Source organism: Sminthopsis crassicaudata, chromosome 2 (genome assembly GCF_048593235.1).
Source record: "Sminthopsis crassicaudata isolate SCR6 chromosome 2, ASM4859323v1, whole genome shotgun sequence".
Classification (NCBI taxonomy): Eukaryota; Metazoa; Chordata; class Mammalia; order Dasyuromorphia; family Dasyuridae; genus Sminthopsis; species Sminthopsis crassicaudata.
In genome coordinates this window covers 598,774,982-598,795,384 of record NC_133618.1, presented here as the reverse complement: position 1 = coordinate 598,795,384, position 20,403 = coordinate 598,774,982, and the positions used below count along the sequence as shown (strand labels likewise).

At 35.0% G+C, this 20,403-nt stretch overlaps 1 protein-coding gene across 15 annotated transcripts in view; it reads left to right on the top strand.

Moving 5' to 3' along the window:
* FGFR2 (fibroblast growth factor receptor 2) overlaps positions 1-20,139 on the top strand; it is a 163,419-nt gene extending 143,280 nt beyond the window's left edge. For all 15 annotated transcript variants that reach the window (XM_074295741.1, XM_074295746.1, XM_074295747.1 and 12 more), the window contains 8 exons: positions 67-188; positions 3,299-3,409; positions 4,168-4,358; positions 10,209-10,331; positions 12,341-12,411; positions 14,163-14,300; positions 15,875-15,980; positions 18,402-20,139. In XM_074295741.1, the coding sequence (XP_074151842.1) occupies positions 67-188; positions 3,299-3,409; positions 4,168-4,358; positions 10,209-10,331; positions 12,341-12,411; positions 14,163-14,300; positions 15,875-15,980; positions 18,402-18,566 (1,027 nt within the window). In that variant the 3' untranslated portion in view covers positions 18,567-20,139. The remainder of the gene's footprint in view (positions 1-66; positions 189-3,298; positions 3,410-4,167; positions 4,359-10,208; positions 10,332-12,340; positions 12,412-14,162; positions 14,301-15,874; positions 15,981-18,401) is intronic.
* The last annotated feature ends 264 nt before the right edge of the window (positions 20,140-20,403 follow it).

Genomic DNA, 20,403 nt, shown 5'->3' with positions numbered 1-20,403 from the left:
CTGGAATTTCACTAGCTCCATCCCTTCACCAGATGCTGTGTGCTAATCCACTCTTTACACGTTTAGGCTGACGCTGGGCAAACCCCTTGGGGAAGGTTGTTTTGGGCAAGTTGTAATGGCAGAAGCAGTGGGGATTGACAAAGACAAGCCTAAGGAAGCAGTTACCGTGGCAGTGAAGATGTTGAAAGGTAAGTTGAGGGAAGGGGGTTAGCCTTGGGAAGGGGGCAGAGTGGGGAGGAGAGGGGCAAAGCAAGTTCTATCAAGAATGTTTCCTTTGTAGCATCTGAACTCTATCATACTAGGAGGTCAGAGAGCACATAGCTGACCTAGAGGTTGAGAAGTTTTCAGTATAAATCAATGTCTTTGACAGCCTATTTATCTTGAGAAGTGTATATTTACAAGTAAAGCATAGCCTTGTTAGAATTCGGTGGTTCTTTACCTCAGCCATTTTAGAATATCCAGATGATAATAATTCTTTATTTTCATTCATTTAAAAAAATTAACTGCACAATTTATATGTGCATTTGTATATACATACACATTCATATGTTTATATTTGTATAAATAAAATTAGATAGACTAATGGAAGGACAACTTGTAACTTACCCAAGGATACGTTTTGATACTGTATTTATCTTTGAAGTTGAAGCAAAAGAGAAAGGTTGTTAGAACCTTTATCTTAAGTCCACAGATTCAACATATTCAAGATACTTAAACTGTAGCCTTAAATAGGATGTTAGGATGAAGAGTTGGGAAAGGTACACTGGACCAACTAGCTGTAGGTTTTGTTTTGCTTTAGAAACAAAAAGAAATGAAGCTGGCTGGGGAAATCACTTAAAAAGTCAGAAATGAGCTTAAATGAACACCAGTGCTAGTAGTGTATATCCTTCTGGGACATTTAAACAATTACCCAAAAATGTAAACGCTGAGCTGCTTAATGGGAGTTTGAACATTTATGCATTAACCTTCCAACCCTACTATATGCTTTCATCTGCGGCACTCGACTGTCACCCATTAAGTTAACTCCTGGCTCCCATTGTACTCTTTTGGAAAAGAAATTAGAGAAAAGTACCCAGAATTATTCCAGCCTCCTTTGCTTCCACATAGGCTGCTGAAAGGAGCAGGACAAAATTAGGACTGAGTCACCTCTCACTTGGGTTATCCATTCTCAGCTGAGCCTTTCTGCATCAAGACAATCCTACACCTTTCTATTTTTTTTTTTTTTAACCACTGTGGTTGTCCCAAATTTTCTTTTCTCTCCTCAAGCCCACCTTAATCTCCTCTCCTTTACTCTCTCTGCTAGGGACTTTCTGGCTTCATATTTCCCTTTTTAAAAATGGAGGCCAACCTCAGAGAACTCCTCCTCATCTCACATGGTTCTTCCATCCTTCCCTTCCTATAGATTGCCTCTGGTAACACATTCTTTTTTTAATCTTCATTTTCTTGTTATCTAATATCTTCTCTGTTGCCTAGAACATGCCCATGTCTCTTTTGTCCTTAAAAAAATCCCAAATTCCTTCTGCCATTTACAATAGTTTTTGTCTTATATCCCTTCTTCCCTTCTCAATTAAACTTCTTGAAAAAAAACCATATTTACCCATTTTTGTTCCTTGTTCTTTTCTAAACCATCCTGAATTACCAATGATGTCCTAATTGCTAAATATAATGGACTTTTCTCATCTGTATCCTACATAATTTCTTTGCAGTATTTGACGCTTTTGATCATTTTCTGGATATTCTCTCTGGGTTTCTGTGAACTTGTTCTCTCTTATTTTTCTCCCACCTCTTTTTCTGCTCAGTCTCCTTTGCTGGATCTTCAGCCACGTCAAGTCCAGTAACTGTGGGTGTCCCCCAAGGGGACTTTTTTTTCTTTATAGTCTCTCATTTGGTGATTTCACCAACTCCTATGGGTTTAATTAACATCTCTATGTGGACAATTCCCAGAGTCCTTATCTTTCCTTCCAGCTCTACTTATCAGTTGCCTATTTGACATTTCAAAATGAATTTCCAAGGAAACACTACATCCCTATAAGGCTATTGAAGTAAAAAGTCCTGTTTCCTTTCTATTGTGCCTTACTTTACATGTGGAAATTAGTACTTTTGCTGAAACTTGTTATCTTAGGAAGTTTTCCAGAAGATTGAAAGATTAATTTATATTCCAGTAACATGGAACCTGGTCTTGCTGCCTCTCTACCCATTATGTAATTCTGTCTCCTATTTTGTGCATGTGTATATATGTGTGTGTGTGTGTGTGTGTGTGTGTGTGTGTGTGTGTGTGTGTATTTATATAGGTATATATGCACAATTTACATGTGCATTTGTATATACATACACATTCACATGTTTATATTTGTATACATAAAATCAGATAGACTAATGGATGAACAATTTGTAACTTACCAAAGTATTTGTTTTGATACTGTATTTATCTTTGAACTTGAAGCAAAGGAGAAAAAAATTTTCCTCCTCCTAAATGTCTTTTGGTTCTACTAGAATGCTCAGTTGGTTAGATCAAGGGTAATGTCAATATGGCCCTTCTCCCGTGTACTAGTATGAACTGTTATGTCCCGCTCATTCCTAAGCCGCACAGCCCCAAATGCAGGATTACTGGGGATCAACCTGACTGCCATCACCTGACAACAATCTTTGGCAGTGCTGCAGCCCAGGAGCCATTTGTTCTAATGCATCTGTAGAGACCAAGTAATTTTGCTTCACTTTTTATCCCTCTGCAACTGCCATGGAAGAAAGTAGATCCCCTTCTCCCCCATCAAGATCTAGAAAGATAGCAGTCCAAGAACCCATTTGGCTTGCTTTGCCCTAGAACCTCAAAGTGGAATACAGGACACTCAGTGAAGAAAAGAATCCTCAGTTCTCCTGTCTATTATAGAGACCAGACTTGCCTCACTTTGTGTGACAGAAAGTAAAAAGTTCTATGTAAATAAAATTATATTTCAAGCAATTAGGTAATCTATTTAAATTTACATGAAACTCTTAATGAAACCAGTTATTTTCTTTGTAAAACCTAGGTTTTATGTATTGGATTGGCTTAAAGCAATGTATGTCTATAATGCTTTCATCCTTAATAGTATCTTATACTTGCTAAGAGCTGACTATGAAACTTTTTATATAAGACAAGCCTTTCTGATGTAAAGTTCTAAGATTTATTGTGTTTTGAAAAATGTTGTTTCTTTTTAGATTCTTTATATTTTGAATATAAATTGTTTTTTAAATAGATTTTTATTAATATGTTTTGTTTTTAAGTCAATTTTTTCTCCTTATCTCTTCCCCTACCTCTCAGATGATGCTACAGAGAAAGATCTTTCTGACCTAGTATCAGAGATGGAGATGATGAAGATGATTGGAAAACACAAAAATATTATAAATCTTCTTGGAGCTTGTACCCAGGATGGTGAGTTATAATGTGTGTTGTTTTTTTTCCTGTGGCATTTGGGATTGTTTCTTGCCTAGGGTCACATAGCCATTCTTAAGTGTCTGAGGTCAGATTTGAATCCATGATCTCCTTACTTCAGGGCCGGTACTCTATCCACTATACCAAGTAGCTTTAGGCCCCCCCCCCCAATTTTTTTTTTTTAACTAAACCATGTTTTGGTTTTCATATTGTTATGCTCATCATCAGATTTTTTTTCTAAACAAATGGCTAGGCTGTATTAGGATTTAAAATACACTCAGTATTTGTAATATGGTTCTTAAGATTGATTTGGTATCATAAGAAAATTGTTTTATAACCTTAACACAAAAAGGAACTCTGGGACATTTAAATTCTTTGACACCCAATAAAAAGAGTGGGTTGTGGTATAGTTTTATTTTAGGCAGTAAGCTTATATGATACTGCTAGTATGCAGGAGTCTACATTTTGAAAGACAGTTTCCATAGTTGTGCAATTTTAACAAAAGATAGACTTCAAGGTTTGTTTCTATATTTTAGGTGAGAAAATTTTGCTGACCCTGTAAAAATTGGAATTGATGTCTTACTAATCATATAGTCCCCTGAATTAGATCAGGGAGGAGAAAGAAGAATAAAAGAGTCCTTTGCTGAGTCAAAGTTGGAACTCTCTTATCCACTGAAAAACTTTTTTTTTTTGGGGGGGGGAACCATGACTGAAATGTATTTGCTTAGCATTACCTAAGGATTCCTCTTATCTTATAGGTCCATTGTATGTGATTGTTGAGTATGCTTCTAAAGGAAACTTACGAGAATACCTCCGAGCCCGAAGACCCCCTGGTATGGAATATTCATTTGACATTAACCGGGTACCAGAAGAACAGATGACTTTCAAAGACTTGGTGTCCTGCACATACCAACTAGCAAGGGGCATGGAATATTTAGCATCACAAAAAGTAAGTTATTTGCCTTTAAAGTACTTGATGAAACCAACCTAAAATGTCTTAGAAGAAAATAGGCTATTTGAAAGACCCTATTTTTAAAAAAATCAAATTCTTCTTTGTGTTTTACTACTTGGAAGTTTTTTCAGTGCATTAGTCATATTAAAATATACTAATAAAAGTGTTAAGAACAGATGTACCATTATAGTATCAGAATCAGAAGTAACTAAAGTTTCCTGGAAATAAAATGGGCTTGAAGAGACAGAATTTTGATTGAATCCTTCACTGTGCTGTTTTATAAAATTTTGGGAGATTGACACTGCTTAAATGTATTCCTTCCTGATGATTATTTTGCATTTGTGTGTCTTGTTGTTAGGAGTAATATGATATAGTGGGTAGAGTTCTAGACTCACCCACAGAAAGATATAGGTTTATATACTTCCTCTGAACTACCAGCTATATGCCCCTGATCAAACATTTAACTTCTCTGTGTTTCAAGTCTTATCTCTAAAGTCTGCAATCTGATCTTTCCTGAAGATACCTCAACTCTTTTGAGTATTTGAGAATTATTTTGATAGAGAATTTTTTCAAAAGAGACTTTGAATGTTGGGTTCAGGATTTCAGGGATCTTGGAGGACAGTTGAGAGTTTTAGAGTATCAAATAGTCTAGGAAAGTCACTTGTATCTCTGAGTATAATTCCAATTCAAGGGGAAGAAATGAACATTAAGTATCATTATTTGTGATACCATTAATGATACATAAATGATAATAATGTGACCCTATAAAGTTAAATTTTGCCAGTCATATAAATTATAGTCATGCTTGCTGTGGTGAAATTATGAACATTTTAAGTCATTCCCAAACCAATTGGAGAGGCAGGTTTTCATATATTCTACCAAGCTTGGCAGAGTTTTCTATAAAAACATATATACTTTTCTGAGTCACTTTAGTTTCCCTAATGCAGGGGGAGAGAAAAGGGTGAATTAACTGCCTGTGTTTTATCAGCAAAATTCCCTAGCAGTATAGGGGCTCTGTAGGACTTAGCAGGAATATGGCTTAGTCTTGAGAGAGCTTTAACAATTCTTTATTTTTCTTGATTGGCTCATTCAGAGTTACAGTTGTAAGATTATAGGTAGATATCTCCATTCACCCTGACTAGTAGTCTAAGTTTACATATAGTAAATACTTACTAGATACTTGTTAAAATGAATTAATAAACTGCTTTAAATCATTCCTTTGGTGCTCAGTAGAGGGAAGAAATGGAAGAGATGGGTCATACAGGAAATTGAATGAGTTGTTTCTAGCATCTCTCTTGAATCAGAACTAGAGAAGAGAAACTTCTGTGTTTACATTGCTGCTAATTATGCTTCAAAACATGCAGTCCCTGACTCCTACCAAGTTTGAGCTATCCATGTGATTCTCTGCCTCCCAAGTGTTCCCCTGTTTTTTTTTTTCTTTGCTTCATTTTATGCAGTATGCATATTCTTGGCAATGAACACAGTCTTACCAGTTTTGCAAAAGAAGAGACTGAAAAAGAAGGTACACATTAATGTTATACTAGCACATGGCTTCAAGCCATTTAGGAACTATGGTTCTAAAGATAAGATATCCAGGGACAGGATTGGAAATGAGTGACAGAGAGAGATTGTAATGATTACTTTAGGTGATAACTATCATGCTGGAATGGAGAGGAAGAATTCTGGGTCTCTTGGAGAGAAGGGAGCCCAGGTAGTTCAAGGATAGGATGACCTCAGGGGATTGTTATTGTATAAATTGAGCCTCTGTTTCTCTCTTGACCGAAGATTAAACTGAGAATGAACTGGGATTCCTGTCAACAATAGTATGGATCATTTTAAAGTTTTAGAAAGGAAATAAAAGTATACAAAGTAGTTGTGCAGTGTGATTGTTGGCTGATTTTTAACAAAAAAATAAATATCTGAGCCTTAGATCTATTTGCCAAAGCCATGCTGTTTTTAGGTTGGTTTCACAAAGTGGTTGGGTTTCTTTTTGATGAAACCCTAAGCATCCTTAGTATATAGCTTCCCAGTTGACCCTTGAAGGTTTATAGCATGCTCTTTGCCCTTTGTATCCCACTGGCTTTCACTCAGTACAGAAGAGAAAATAAAAACGATCTACTCCCCTAGTTAACTATTTGTAGTTGACAACTTTGACTTTCTCAAGGGAATACCAGAAATCTCTACGAAGGGAAGGGGCTTTGTTTTAGATTCTTAGTTTCAAGCTTATATTTTATTAGCCTAAGGAGATATCACTTCACTTGTGTGTTTGAGAGCCCTGGTATATCAAATGACTAAAGCCTGCAAAGAAGTCTGCAGAACCTCTGTCTTAATGGTTAGTCAGTGTTAAGCAAGGTACCATCTTTCCAGATGCAAACAAATGTTCCATTTGTAGGGAGATATACAACTGAGAAAGTTTCACACAAGGTATGGAGATTTAGTTTATAGAGGCATCAAAACTCAGTAATAATTATTCAATTCTAACCCATGTTGATGACATTCTAATTGGGTTCTCAAGAATGTTCTAGCTTCTAGTCTGACTAGGAATGGCTGTCATTAGTTTATTCCTTTGTTTGTTTTCCTCTTTTCTGATCTAAGCCTACTTTTAGACTGATAGAAGTATATGAAGATGAAGAATAATTAGGAAGGTAAAAATAATAAAATTGGGTTGTTTAATGGAATGGCTCATGGAAAAATAGCCTTATTTAACTTGCCTGGTGAGAATTAGGGATTCTTGGAGGTAGATATCCTACTACGGCATGTAATAATTTTATTTAATTAGTTAATCAAGGGACAGCCAGATGGTGTAGTGGATAGAGCACTGGGCCTGAAGTCAGGAGTTCCTGAGACCAATTCCGGCCTCAGAAATGTAATACTTCCTAACTGTGTGACCCTGAGCAAGTCACTTAACTCCAATTGCCTCAGCAAAAAAATAAAATACAATACAATAAATTTGTTAATCAGCCAGCCCACAAATAAGTATTTATTAAGTACGTTCTATGTGCTAAACACTCTGCTACTTTGCTAGATGCTTAGGATACAAATACCAAGAAGATAATTTGCATTATAAAAGTGAAGACAAGAATTTATGTATGTGTAGATGTTATATATGTAAGTATATACAGAAAAATATAGAGAGAATATATGCATATAAATTCAAAGCAGTTAAATAAAAGGAAGTTTTGGAAGGTCACTGGTAGTTCTGGCACCAGGAAAAACTTCATATAAAACAGGGATGGGGAACATCTGGCACGCAGGCTATATGAAGCCTGCGAAATCATTTGGTAAGGCAACAACAAGTGATGATGAATTGAAAGCTAGATACAACAACCTCCCATTGCTTGAATTCTATAAGTTGATAATTTTGTATGGCCCATGAACGATGTTATAAATATTCAAATAGCCTGGGCAGAAAAAACTGTTCTTCACCCCTGAAGATGATATCCATTTGTAATAATGTTTAATTTTAGATAAAAATTTTTATCTCTACTTATTATTAAGACAATCTATTGGTTTTGGGTATCAATAATGCACCAAAACATTTATAAAATTGTAAAATAGTTATTCTACTCATTTTGAAGAAGGAAAAACAGCAATTATAACAAAGTGACTAGGTTTGGCTTTTGTGAGTTAGTTTTTGTATAAACTATAAATTACTATTTTCATAGATATAAAGGAAGTCTTAAATAATGGAAAAATGCTCACTGTTCATGGTTAGGCTGTGCCAAAGTAATAAAAATGACAACATAAGAATATATTTATAGATTTAATATTTTTGAACAAAAAAATTAAGATAATAATTACTAAAATTAGACAAAATGATAGCTATTTATTTGGGAAAAAACACTTTAGAATCTCAAAGGAAATAATGAGAAATAATGAATGAAGAGGAATCATATTATTAGACTCAAACTGTCATATCAAATGATAGTAATCAAAAGTACTTTGTACTGGTTGCAAAAAAGTAGATAAAGGAAACAAATTCAAAAAGTAATAGAAGCAATTGAAAATAGTAATCTAGAACTTTAAAAATAGCTGAACTTATTTTTTTTTATTTTATTTTATTTTTTTTATTATATATATATTTTATAATATTATCCCTTGTATTCATTTTTCCAAATTGTCCCCCCTCCCTCTATTCCCTCCCCCCGACGACAGGCAATACCATACATTTTACATGTGTTACAATATAGTCTAAGTACAATACATGTGTGTGAATATCATTTTCTTGTTGCACAATAAACATTAGAATCCGAAGGTACATGCAACCTGGGCAGACAGATATTAGTGCTAACAATTTTCATTCCCCTCCCAGTGTTTCTTCTCTGGGTGCAGCTACCTCTGTCCATCATTGATCAACTGGAAGTGAGTTGGATCTTCTTTATGTTGAAGATTTCCACTTCCATCAGAATACATCCTCATACAGTATTGTTGTTGAAGTGTACAGTGATCTTCTGGTTCTGCTCATTTCACTCAGCATCAGTTGATTTAAGTCTCTCCAACCCTCTCTGTATTCCTCCTGCTGGTCATTTCTTACAGAGCAATAATATTCCATAACCTTCATATACCACAATTTACCCAACCATTCTCCAACTGATGGACATCCATTCATCTTCCAGTTTCTAGCTACAACAAAAAGAGCTGCCACAAACATTTTGGCACATATATGTCTCTTTCCGCTCTTTAGTATTTCTTTGGGATATAATCCCAGTAGTAGCGCTGCTGGGTCAAAGGGTATGCACAGTTTGATAACTTTTTGGGCATAATTCCAGATTGCTCTCCAGAATGGCTGGATTCTTTCACAACTCCACCAGCAATGTATCAGTGTCCCAATTTCCCCACATCCCCTCCAACATTTGTCATTATTTGTTCCTGTCATCTTAGCCAATCTGACAGGTGTGTAGTGGTATCTCAGAGTGGTCTTAATTTGCATTTCTCTGATCAGTAGTGATTTGGAACACTCTTTCATGTGAGTGGATATAGTTTCAATTTCTTCCTCTGAGAATTGTCTGTTCATATCCTTTGAGCTGAACTTATTTTTGATAAAATTGCTGAGAAAATTGGAAAGTAGGTTGGTATAAATTAAATAATAATAACTTTAAAGGAGGCTCACATTTACTTAGCACTTTAAGGTTTACAAATCATGTTACATGTTTTCTCATTTGAGTCTTACAACCCCATGAGAGAGGTGCTATTATTATTCCTGTTTTATAGATGAAAAAGTGGAAACCAAGAAAGGTTAAACAATTTATTGAAATTAAACTAATAAATATCTGAAAAAGAATTTGAACTTAGATTGTCCTGATTTCAAGTTTAACACTATACACTGCGCTATCATGTCCTATTTAGACAAATATTTTATATCCTATACTGCAATAAGAGCAAAATGGACACTTGACTTTTCTATAGGTCACATTAATTTTTTTAAATTGAGACCAAGGGGTGGTGCCTTTCACAACTATAGCTAAGGAGAAAAATCTTAACCAAATGAATAATAAAGGACGTTATAAAAGACAAACTTGATTTTTTAAAGAAAAGAAATTGAAAAAACCTGGACAGAATGTTCTTATGTCAGGTATATGTGCTTAATTGTATTTTTTCTTTGGTAAGAGTTTCTCTACATTCTTCCTCTCACTCTAATGATTGTGAAAACATTCACAATGATAGGAAATAGAATGATAGATAGAAATGATAGAAAACATCAATAAAACATTAAAAAAATCTGATAGCGATGACTTATTTTTGTCTAGAAAGAAAACATTTTTACATTCTCTGTGATGTAAAAATAACTTACTTTCTCACTAATGTGAAATAGGTTGCTTTAAATTATTTCTCTCCATTTCTTTTCAGTGCATTCACCGAGACTTAGCAGCCAGAAATGTTTTGGTGACAGAAAATAATGTGATGAAAATAGCAGATTTTGGCCTGGCCAGAGATATCAACAACATAGATTACTATAAAAAGACCACAAATGTAAGTAGATGGCAATCTTGATCCAATTCTATAATAAATTATAGAATTCAAAAACTCAAATAAACCTTAATGGTCTCTTTCTTCAAGGGTGGTACATTAGCTATAAAGTCAGAGGACCTTGGTTTTAATATCTGTGCTAACTTAGGCAAGACATATCTTTTCTGAACCTTAGAATATTCATGCACAAGACAACAAAGTTGACCCAAATGGTTTCTGAAGTCTCTTTCAATTCTACTGCTATTTTTAATGTTCTTATCAAAGTCCCCCCTTCTTTATATTTGTCACATTTGACCTTGACCACTTCTGAACACCCTTTACTAGGGACAGGAAATAAATCCAACTGTTATATATGTTTTGAGAATTAATCCAGTAACACATTTTCACTTATTTCTGTCATTCTGGAGCCCATTGCGGGTGGACACTAGAGCAGCACATCATGATCCCAGACCAATACTGATACCCAATACCACATACCATGATACTTTTGCAAAAAAAGGCTTTTCTTATCCTCAGCCAATCTCCTGAGAATCCATTTCTGATTTCTTACCACACACCTTCTCATTACCAAGTATAAGCCTGTTTCAGCAAAGCTCTTTTTCATTCCTCTTACCTAGTTGCCTTAAATTCCTCAAGGCTAAGGGCAATACAATCAGCTGCTATTTAGGTTAGGGATTTCCCATGGCATTAACACTTTCTAAGGGGACTTTCTAGTGGGGACTTTCTCCTGCTCTTCCTTTCAGCTTGATTGAAAAAGATAATAGGTACTTCATATTAGAATTTGCTGAAGAGGTAACCTTGGTATAAAACAATCAAACCATGGTCACCCACTGTTGCTTAAATCAGATTAAAATGTAATTGATAAATGTTAACAAAATAAATGCAATTTAATGTAAGTAATGTTAGTTTGTGGGTTCCAAACAGATCCACAGGGATATTTTTCTATCTGGCTTTGACACTTCTGACATAATGAAAAAGAAAGTGGCCTTAAAAGCCAGAAAGACCTCAAATCTTACTTTTGACTCATATGGACTATGTGACGTTAGACAAGTCCCTCAGCAGCTTTCTAATAATAGTTGCATAGAAATACTATCTTTCAAGGACTGAAGGAACTTACTCATCTAGAGTTTACTATCTCATTGGAATCTCAAAACTAGTCCCATTATTTAAATAAATGATAAGCATTTTGTTTTGATCGATCTTTCTATACGAGCTCTGTTAGAGAGGCAGGAAGGTATATTGGGGGCAGTGAGGTAGCACGGTAGCCAGAGTGTCTACCCAACGTCAGGAAGACTTGAATTCAAATCTGGCCTTAGACACTTAGTAGCTGTGTGACCCTGGGCATGTCACTTAACCCTGCTGCCTCAGGCTCCATATCTGAGCTGGAGAAGGAGCTGGCAAACTATTCCAAGACCTTTGGTAATAAAACCCCAAATGGGATCACAAATAATCAGACATGACTGAACAAGAACAACAATGATAAATTGGAAAGGAGAAATTGGGTTAAAATCTTGCTTCTGATGTTTACAGCTTGTATGATGTTGGACAAGTCTTTACAGCTTGTATGATGTTGGACAAGTCTCTTAGCCCCCCTTTTAAAACAGAAGGATTGTCCTATGTGACTCTGAGGCCTTTCTAACTGGAACTACAATCATGAATCCTCATCCCCCAACAGAGAGGCTTCTCAGAAGAAAGATTAAGGACATAAAATTTTTGCTTTTCAGTTATAATAATAAGAGAAAATGAGATATGAATACAATGACTCTCCTTGTTTGGACTGAGAAATAAGTCTTTTTAAAGAGGGTTATTTGTGTATGACTAAAAAGTGGTGAAACATTTAAGTCTAGATCTGCATTATAATCCAAACTAGTGGTGACTTCTTCTCCGTGTAACAGATGGGCAACATCAAAATATATTTTTTACAAATCAAATAGAATGTGTCTAGGTTGAAACAGTTTAAGGTAAACTCCCTTTCATTATGAGACTTCTTATTTTTTCTCCAACATCTGTAGGGACGACTCCCAGTCAAGTGGATGGCTCCCGAGGCCCTTTTTGATCGGGTGTACACACATCAAAGTGACGTGTGAGTATGGCTCCCTTCCCTTCTGCTGCTTCCTTGGATTGAGGCTTGGGATTATTGAACATTCATAGCTTTCCTCATCTTTAAGTGTTTGCTGCATTTCACACATTAATAGAAGGTGCAGGAGGAGTCAGCCTTAGAAAGTAAGGATTTTATGGTAGACTGGTAACCAATGCTCTGTCACTAATCTGCCTGGCTTCAAAGCACATGAAAGGTGGAAAATGCTAACCTCCTTCTGGCAGTACGGAAGTTTTCCCCCCTTGAACTTATTTACGGATGTGCGGCGACAAAGCACCTATCTAATTTGCAGACTCTTGGCATATCCTTAACTTCCTTTAAAAAAATAATCCTGAAACTTTTCCCATTCCACTTCGGTTTTCTTTAATTAGCCTTTTTCTGCCTTGTTTTTAACAAGACATGTTTAAGTGAGATGGGAGTTAGCTTATATGATTTCCAGAAACCCCGCGTGCTATATTTATTGTCACAGGTTTCCTGGTATATAATCTTAGCATCTCTGATAAAATGTCACAGAGGATGACAATGAAGATTATGTGGCAAAATCAGCATTCTACTAAAGTGGGGGGGTGTTTAAAGTGTCAGTATATGGAAACTTGGAAAATATTCCTGGCTTTTCTGTTAAAATCAACTCTGCCATCTCTTCTTCTGAAATGTAATCAGCCGGCTTTACTTCTCCATACTAAGATGCAGCATAAATGACCACGATTTCACAGCTACAATTACTTGGGTCATTTCAGTCAGAAATTCTTCTTCTTGTTCTTCTTGTTCTTGTTCTTGTTGTTGTTGTTCTTCTTCTATTTCTTTCTTTCTTTTCTTCTCTTCCTCCTTCTCTTTCTCTTCCTCCTCATTCTCTTTCTCTTCCTCCTTTTCCTCTTTCTCCTCCTCTTCCTCTTTCACTTTTTCCTCCTCCTCCTCCTCCTCCTTCTTTCTTCCGTGTTGTTCTTTTTCTTCCTTTTTCTGAATCATCTTGGAAATTGAGATTTTTCTGCATGATTACCTTAACAGTGGTGGCTGTACTGCTCTATTCCTAGTAGTAACCTTAGAGATTCCCAATATGAATATAGGTATTTTCCCTTATAATAATTTTAAAACTTTATTTTTATTTTGTGAAACTCTCCTGACACATTGAGTAGACCTCTGAATAATTGGACTGGAGGCACTGAATTCTTAACTTCTAATCCAGGCTCTGTGCTAACTCTCTCTGTGACCTTTGCAAGTCACGTAACCCTTGTGCCTCATATTCTCCACCTGTCAAATGGGGATAATGTTAACTCACAGGGCTCTCTGCAAGAATTAGTTAGCTGGCCCCATTCTGTCATCTGCCTATACTGGTACAGAACTACCCTTGTGGCCAGTCATGTGGGGAGATTGAAGAATTAGGCTGAACATAGAAAAAGGGCTTTGAAGATAAAGAGGGTTTAGTCCTTCAAACTGGTAACTCTATCCATTAAAAAATTAATTGCTGGGTGTTTTATTTGTTTAAATTGGTTTGGATACTCAAAGGAAAATTCCATCAGAACACCCATGTGTCATTATTTCAGTGTCTGTATAAATATTGGGCCATGCTCATTGTAGAAGTAAAAGAGCGTGTGAAGATTAATTGCCAAGACAATCTATTCACTTGTTTTTCAAAAGCAAGAAAGGGCTGGGTGTTTTTTTTTTTTTTTTTAATGGGCCATGTTTAATTTTTTTTTATTTATACCAATCTGTTCATACTTTTTTCCTTTTTCCCGCAGCTGGTCATTTGGGGTATTAATGTGGGAGATCTTCACTTTGGGAGGGTCACCCTATCCAGGAATCCCAGTGGAGGAACTCTTTAAGCTGCTTAAGGAAGGCCACAGGATGGATAAACCAGCCAACTGCACCAATGAGCTGTAAGGACCAATTTGTACTCTGAGGGTGGTGCTACACACATTCAAATTGCATCTCCTGATTTATTTAAGTTCCATAAGCCACTTGATTATCTAAACATGCTATAAGAAAGAATAATTGCTGAAGCTTTCTGGGCTCAGTCCCAGAACCAAGATTGATGGTTATACTGACAACCATTACTTGCTCACAAAAGAAAGAGTTATCATCCTTAGGTTTATGGAATAAGATTTGGACCTGTTGTATTTAAATTATGCTACAAGCTTTGTTTCCTTTCAAAGGATTCTCTTTTTCTAATATTCTATCTTCTCACTGAGTTGCCACTAGTGGTTTTTTTTTTTTTTATCATGTTCATGTTTCATCAGAAATATCAGAATGATATTTCTAAGGCATGCTAGACATGATTCTTCCCCTCTTGGATTCCCAAGATGAACTCCCTTGCTTCAGAGTTATGTATGGTTCTTGGCCAATTAAAGGAAAATAGATCCATTGAAGAGTCATAGATGGTGTGTCACTGGTTAATACAGACTACTTTTACTAAAAGCTGAATGGATCGATATATGATTGACAGCTGGACTCAGAGATAAAAATGAGTTACGTATTCTGTCTTTAGGGAACCAAACATAATTACGAGGCCTTTAGGGCTGGTTTTAATGTATACTTTACTTAAATACAAACTTAAGTGAATCAGTGATATGTGTACCTTCTATGTAATGTCTTTGGAAAGAATAACATAGAAGCATAAAATAACCAAAGCATAGGATTAACTAAGAATAAACATGATTAGATAAGAGATTATAGTCTCTCTGGTGTGCTGTTTTATGAAGATTTCTTATAATTAATCTTATGAGTCCTTTTCTGCGAGGCAGACTTTTAATGAATGGCTATATTATATAAGGACATTTATTGTATTCTTGTCATTTTTACTATTCTCTTCAGTATAATAAATATGACCAAAACTATAATCATGATAAGGCCCATGAATCTAGGCCTCAAAGAGTTAATACATGAATGATCAGAATATTAGGAATGACTCTAATTAACAAGATATTTATACCAGGTGGACTCTTGAGTATCAATGTAGAATACAGACTATCATCTCAATTATTCTTAATAGGAGTGCTCCTATGGAATTATGTATCCCTTGTGGCATTATTTCACCTAAAATTTGACTGTGAAGGAATAAGTTAATAATTTCTTCTTGTATCCTTAGTACTTTGCACAAGGATTATAATCAGACAAGAAGCATTTTTAAAAAAGTGCTTCTATGTATTAAGCACTTTAATAAATCCTGGCACATAGAAATGCTGGATAAATGCTTTTTTCATTCACACATTCAAAGTAATATACATGTACCTTTTTGATACAATAAATGTTCTTTAAAAGTTTTATATAATTGTTTTGGGAGTAATTTAAATCACCATTCAGAATAACCTAAGTGTGAATTATTATATTAAATAAACTACTTCTAATTTAGCTATTTGGAAAATGCTGATTAAGTTTTCTTAAAATAAAGTACTCTGGTGTTGTACATGCTAGCAAGAAGTTAACTTACTGAGGAAATTGAATATTTTTTCAGGTATATGATGATGCGGGATTGTTGGCATGCGGTGCCCTCTCAAAGACCAACATTTAAGCAGTTGGTAGAAGACTTAGATCGAATTCTCACTCTTACAACTAATGAGGTAAGTTGATTCTAGAGAGAAGGTCATCATTTAAGAATCAAGGAATGAATATAATTCTTTAGAATACAAAACTCTACTGTCTGGTTTTGTAGTGGAGTTTATCATTTTTCCGGCTGGGGTCAGACAGAGTTAAACTATGTGCTTTAATCAAATCATGGTTTTTCTTGGAGCTGCCTTACTTGGGTTGTGATTTATTAAACCTAAAAGAAAGTCACAACTGAAGTGGACTTCATCATGTTTTTAGTTTCCCAGCATTCCCAAAATGTGTTTATTTGTATATATTTTTGTTTTCTTCTGGATGAGAGAAGGGGAGGGGAAACCAATGCACAATGTTTGAACTAATTTCCATTGTGGAAGGAGCTGGAGTTAACATACAAATTGGATTTTGCATTAAAAAGAAAGAGCATACAGCAAATTTCAGGGTAATGTGAATGTTTTTGGTGAAGTAATTATTTTTTTCTTCTGATCATCACTATTAGAATAAAACACATAAATTCTTTTGTGGGACAGAATGAGTGAGTAGCTTCTGTGAAAAGAATAAAATGATAAACCATGCCATTTATTTTTAGACGAACAAAAGAAACATTTTAATATCTCTCACTGCCTAAATTCATCCCCAGCAAATCCAATAGGTATAGCCACACCATGGTAGACATGAAAATGAGACGGGAGATGAAAAAGTAGTAGTGGTGATTATCTATAGTGTGGAGACCTCATGGACAGAGAAAAGCCATGGCCCATCAAAAAGCTTATAAATGTCTCAATTTTATGCTTGCACTGAGTTGAGTTTGGAAATGTTTAATAAGAGAATTCTCTGTAAACCATTCCAGATATAAAGTGCTTGATTTAATTTAGGATATAATCATAAAACTCCTGAATGGATGCACTGACCCAATCATTTAAAAATCATTTCTAAAGTTGGATATCTGATATTTTAAGAAGAAAAGGGAGCCTTTCTAATGTTTGACTTAGAAAATAATTTGAGAGTGATTTTAAAAATAATTAAATGTAGTAGTATTAAATCTCAAAGCAGCCGGTTTATCTTGTGAGTCTGATCATGCCTTGTGGTTGGATAAAGGGAGTAGCTACATTTAAATAAGTACAGCTGACCATCATAAGTTGAAAGGGAAGGAATATCTCAAGAAAAAAAAAAAAAAGAACTTTATTCTGTTGCCAAGATTGTTGAGTCTAGTATAAGTTCCTTTCCCTTAAACTTGGAATCTACAGATATACTTCCCTTTAATATCAGATCTAAAAAGTTGCTTTAGAAAAACAGAAGTGCTAAAGAGATGCTTGAATGAACCAACCACTGTCCTTACTTTTTTATTTATTTATTTGCATTATAAGCAGTTCCATTCATTTCAAAAATAAATTTTAATATTCTAAAATAAAAAGCAGATAGTCATATTGACCAAAGGAATATAAAAAATTGAAGTATCTTTCCTTCTGGAAATCATTACCATATGCTAGCGAAAAATGGTTCCATTTAGGACCAAGTTTCATTTTTATCATTGTAAGCGAAAAATTCCCTTTTGATGTGGTGGGTGTGTTTGTTTCCAGTTGTGCGGTTAATGCTGATGTTGTTGGAACTGACACATCCACCATCTCAGATGGGGATTTTTCTTCTTGCCAACCGTTCTGATGAATTATTGTTTCTTCTTCTTTTTTTAAATGCATAGTCGCCAGCTTTTTTTTGCTTCTTTTCTTAATAAAGTCGAGGTCCTTTGTACCCTCACTATTGTTCACAAAATCTGCTTCTTCCCCAGCAGAGTCCAGTGAAACACAAATGTGTAGCAGAGTAGCCCCATGATTTATTTGGGTGTGGGTAATGACACCAAAGCATAGTTTGTTGCTGTAGCAACTCAGGTTTTGGCTCATTGGCTGCCCTGGTGCTTGTTTTTCACTGAACCAGACAAGCTACTTGCTCTGTTTTAACAAAAGAATTGCCTTGCAGGTCTAAACCAATGATCTCCTTTCTCATTCCTGTAGTCTGTCTGATAGTTACACAATGGAATATTTTGTGAGAAAACATTGACCCCCTCAAAGTTTAGGAGTAAAACCTACATGATACCATATTCTTTTTGATAATTCATTATGGATCTAAAATGTATGAATTTGTCTTGATATTTATTTTCTCTTCATCTATTTTCTCACTTTCTTGTCATTGCCATGACAAGGTAATGAATTTCATGTTAAATCTCTACTACAGAATAGCTAACTTTTAAAAACTAAATATACTATATATTATTATAATATTTTAATGTAAACATGACTTTTTTTTTAATACACTACAATTATACTAAAAATGTCTCCATGTTCCATGGTGTTGCCACATGATTCTGGACCACACATAATTTCCATCACCATTTGAAATCACTAGTCCAATCTTAAGTGCCTTTTTTGCTTTATTTTTTTTTTTAGGAATACTTGGACCTGAGTGGACCTCTGGAACAGTATTCACCAAGTTATCCTGACACAAGAAGCTCATGTTCTTCAGGAGATGACTCTGTATTTTCTCCAGATCCTATGCCTTATGAACCATGCCTTCCCAAGTATCAACACATAAATGGCACTGTTAAAACATGAAAAAAAAATTGAGTTCTCACTTCTTCAAAGAGAAGGACACTTGGGAACCTAGAACACCAACCTACCTACAAAGAGCAGGGAGATGTTTTCTCCAGGAATGTGTTGTTTCGACTTGTATATATGAATAATAAGGAGTAAATAATACTTGGAGGAAAGAAATGGTCGGGACACGTGTAAGGATTTATACATTTTGAAGCTCTTAACCTTCACCAGGAAAAGATGAATGTTTATGGGGAGTGGACAGCACCGGCTAGCACACCACATCAACTTTCTGGCCTGCTGGAAGCAGCAACTGGAAATTTACTGGCAACGGACTATTTGGACTTAAGGCAAACATAAGTTCTGCCTATCTTGTTTATTTTGTAATATTTGGAGAAAATATATGTCAGCACATACTTACAGAGCACAAATGCAGTATATAGTGCTGGATGTATGTAAATATATTCAAAGTATGTATAAATATATATATATTATATATTTACAATGAATTATTTTTTGTATTGATTTAAAAATGGATGTCCCAATGCACCTAGAAAATTAGTCTCTTTTTTAAACAGCTATTTGATAAATGCTGTTCTACACAGAATTTCTTAATTTTCACCCAAAGGAGGTGGAAAAAGACTTTGCTTTCAGGGAAAATGGTATAACATTAATTTATTAACTAATTGGTAATGTACAAAACAATTAATCTTTTATTTTTTTGTAATTTAAATGGCATTTCTATGCAGGCAGCACAGAGAACTAGTTGACATATTGCTCAGACTTTACTAGCTATCAGATCCTTTGGAAAAAAAAAAAGAAATATTTACATTATATAACTAATTTGGGGGAATTAAGCTTTGATTTATTTGTGTTTAAACTATAGTGTCAGATGATTATTCTTATCCAACCCAAAATGTCCATATTAAAAGAATCCTTTAACAAGAAGGTATTATATTTTTTGTATCCTTGGTAACTATCAGTGGAAACTATGTGATATTTAATTGTCCTTCCCAGGACAAAAAGTACCATCATTCTCTTAAGAAGATGCCTTAATCCATTCCTAGAGGATGTTTCTGACTTGTAATGATAGCAGAATGTATTTCTCTCCTGGCAGCTGGGCTTCTGCCCCAAAGTTGCACATTAATCAGATTAGCTAGTATTCTCTTCAGTGAGTTCTGATAATAGGTTCCAGATTCTTTGGCCTTAAAAAGAAGTCTTTTAGGATCTTCAAATATTACAAATAAAAATTAAAATGCAAAGTTATTCTGCTGATGACTGAAGAATACTACCATCTTTTTAAGGGATTGCTTCACCCTATCTCCAACAGGACCTCACCCCAAAATCAGGCATAGTACTGATGTCAGAGAAAGATCACTGTATTAATCATTTTGTATTAAAGTATTGTGTTTTGCTTTCAAAACACCCACTCACTTGTTATAGCCATGCGATATGAATGCAGATTACACTGATTTTACGTATTAAAAATTGGAGAAAGTATTAAAAAAATTGTTAACTTTTGTACTGACAATAAAATGTTTCTACAGATATTAATGTTAACATGACAAAATAAATGTCACGCAGCATATTTTTCTAATTCTTGTGTCTTACCAAATGGTTTGCTCTCTTTGGCGGTTTTGACCTCAATGTTGATCGTAATGATTGTCCTTGGTGAGGCAAAAAGCATAGAGGAAGCTATCAGGAAGTGATCTGTTGCAAGAAAATCACTGTTAGAATATCCCTCCTACAAAAGGGGTCATGAAGGATGGAGATGTCCATTGGACAGTCTCTGAGCTGTCAAACCATTTTGAAAAAAATCTGATGGATATCCTGTGGGATGGATTTTAAATTGTAATTC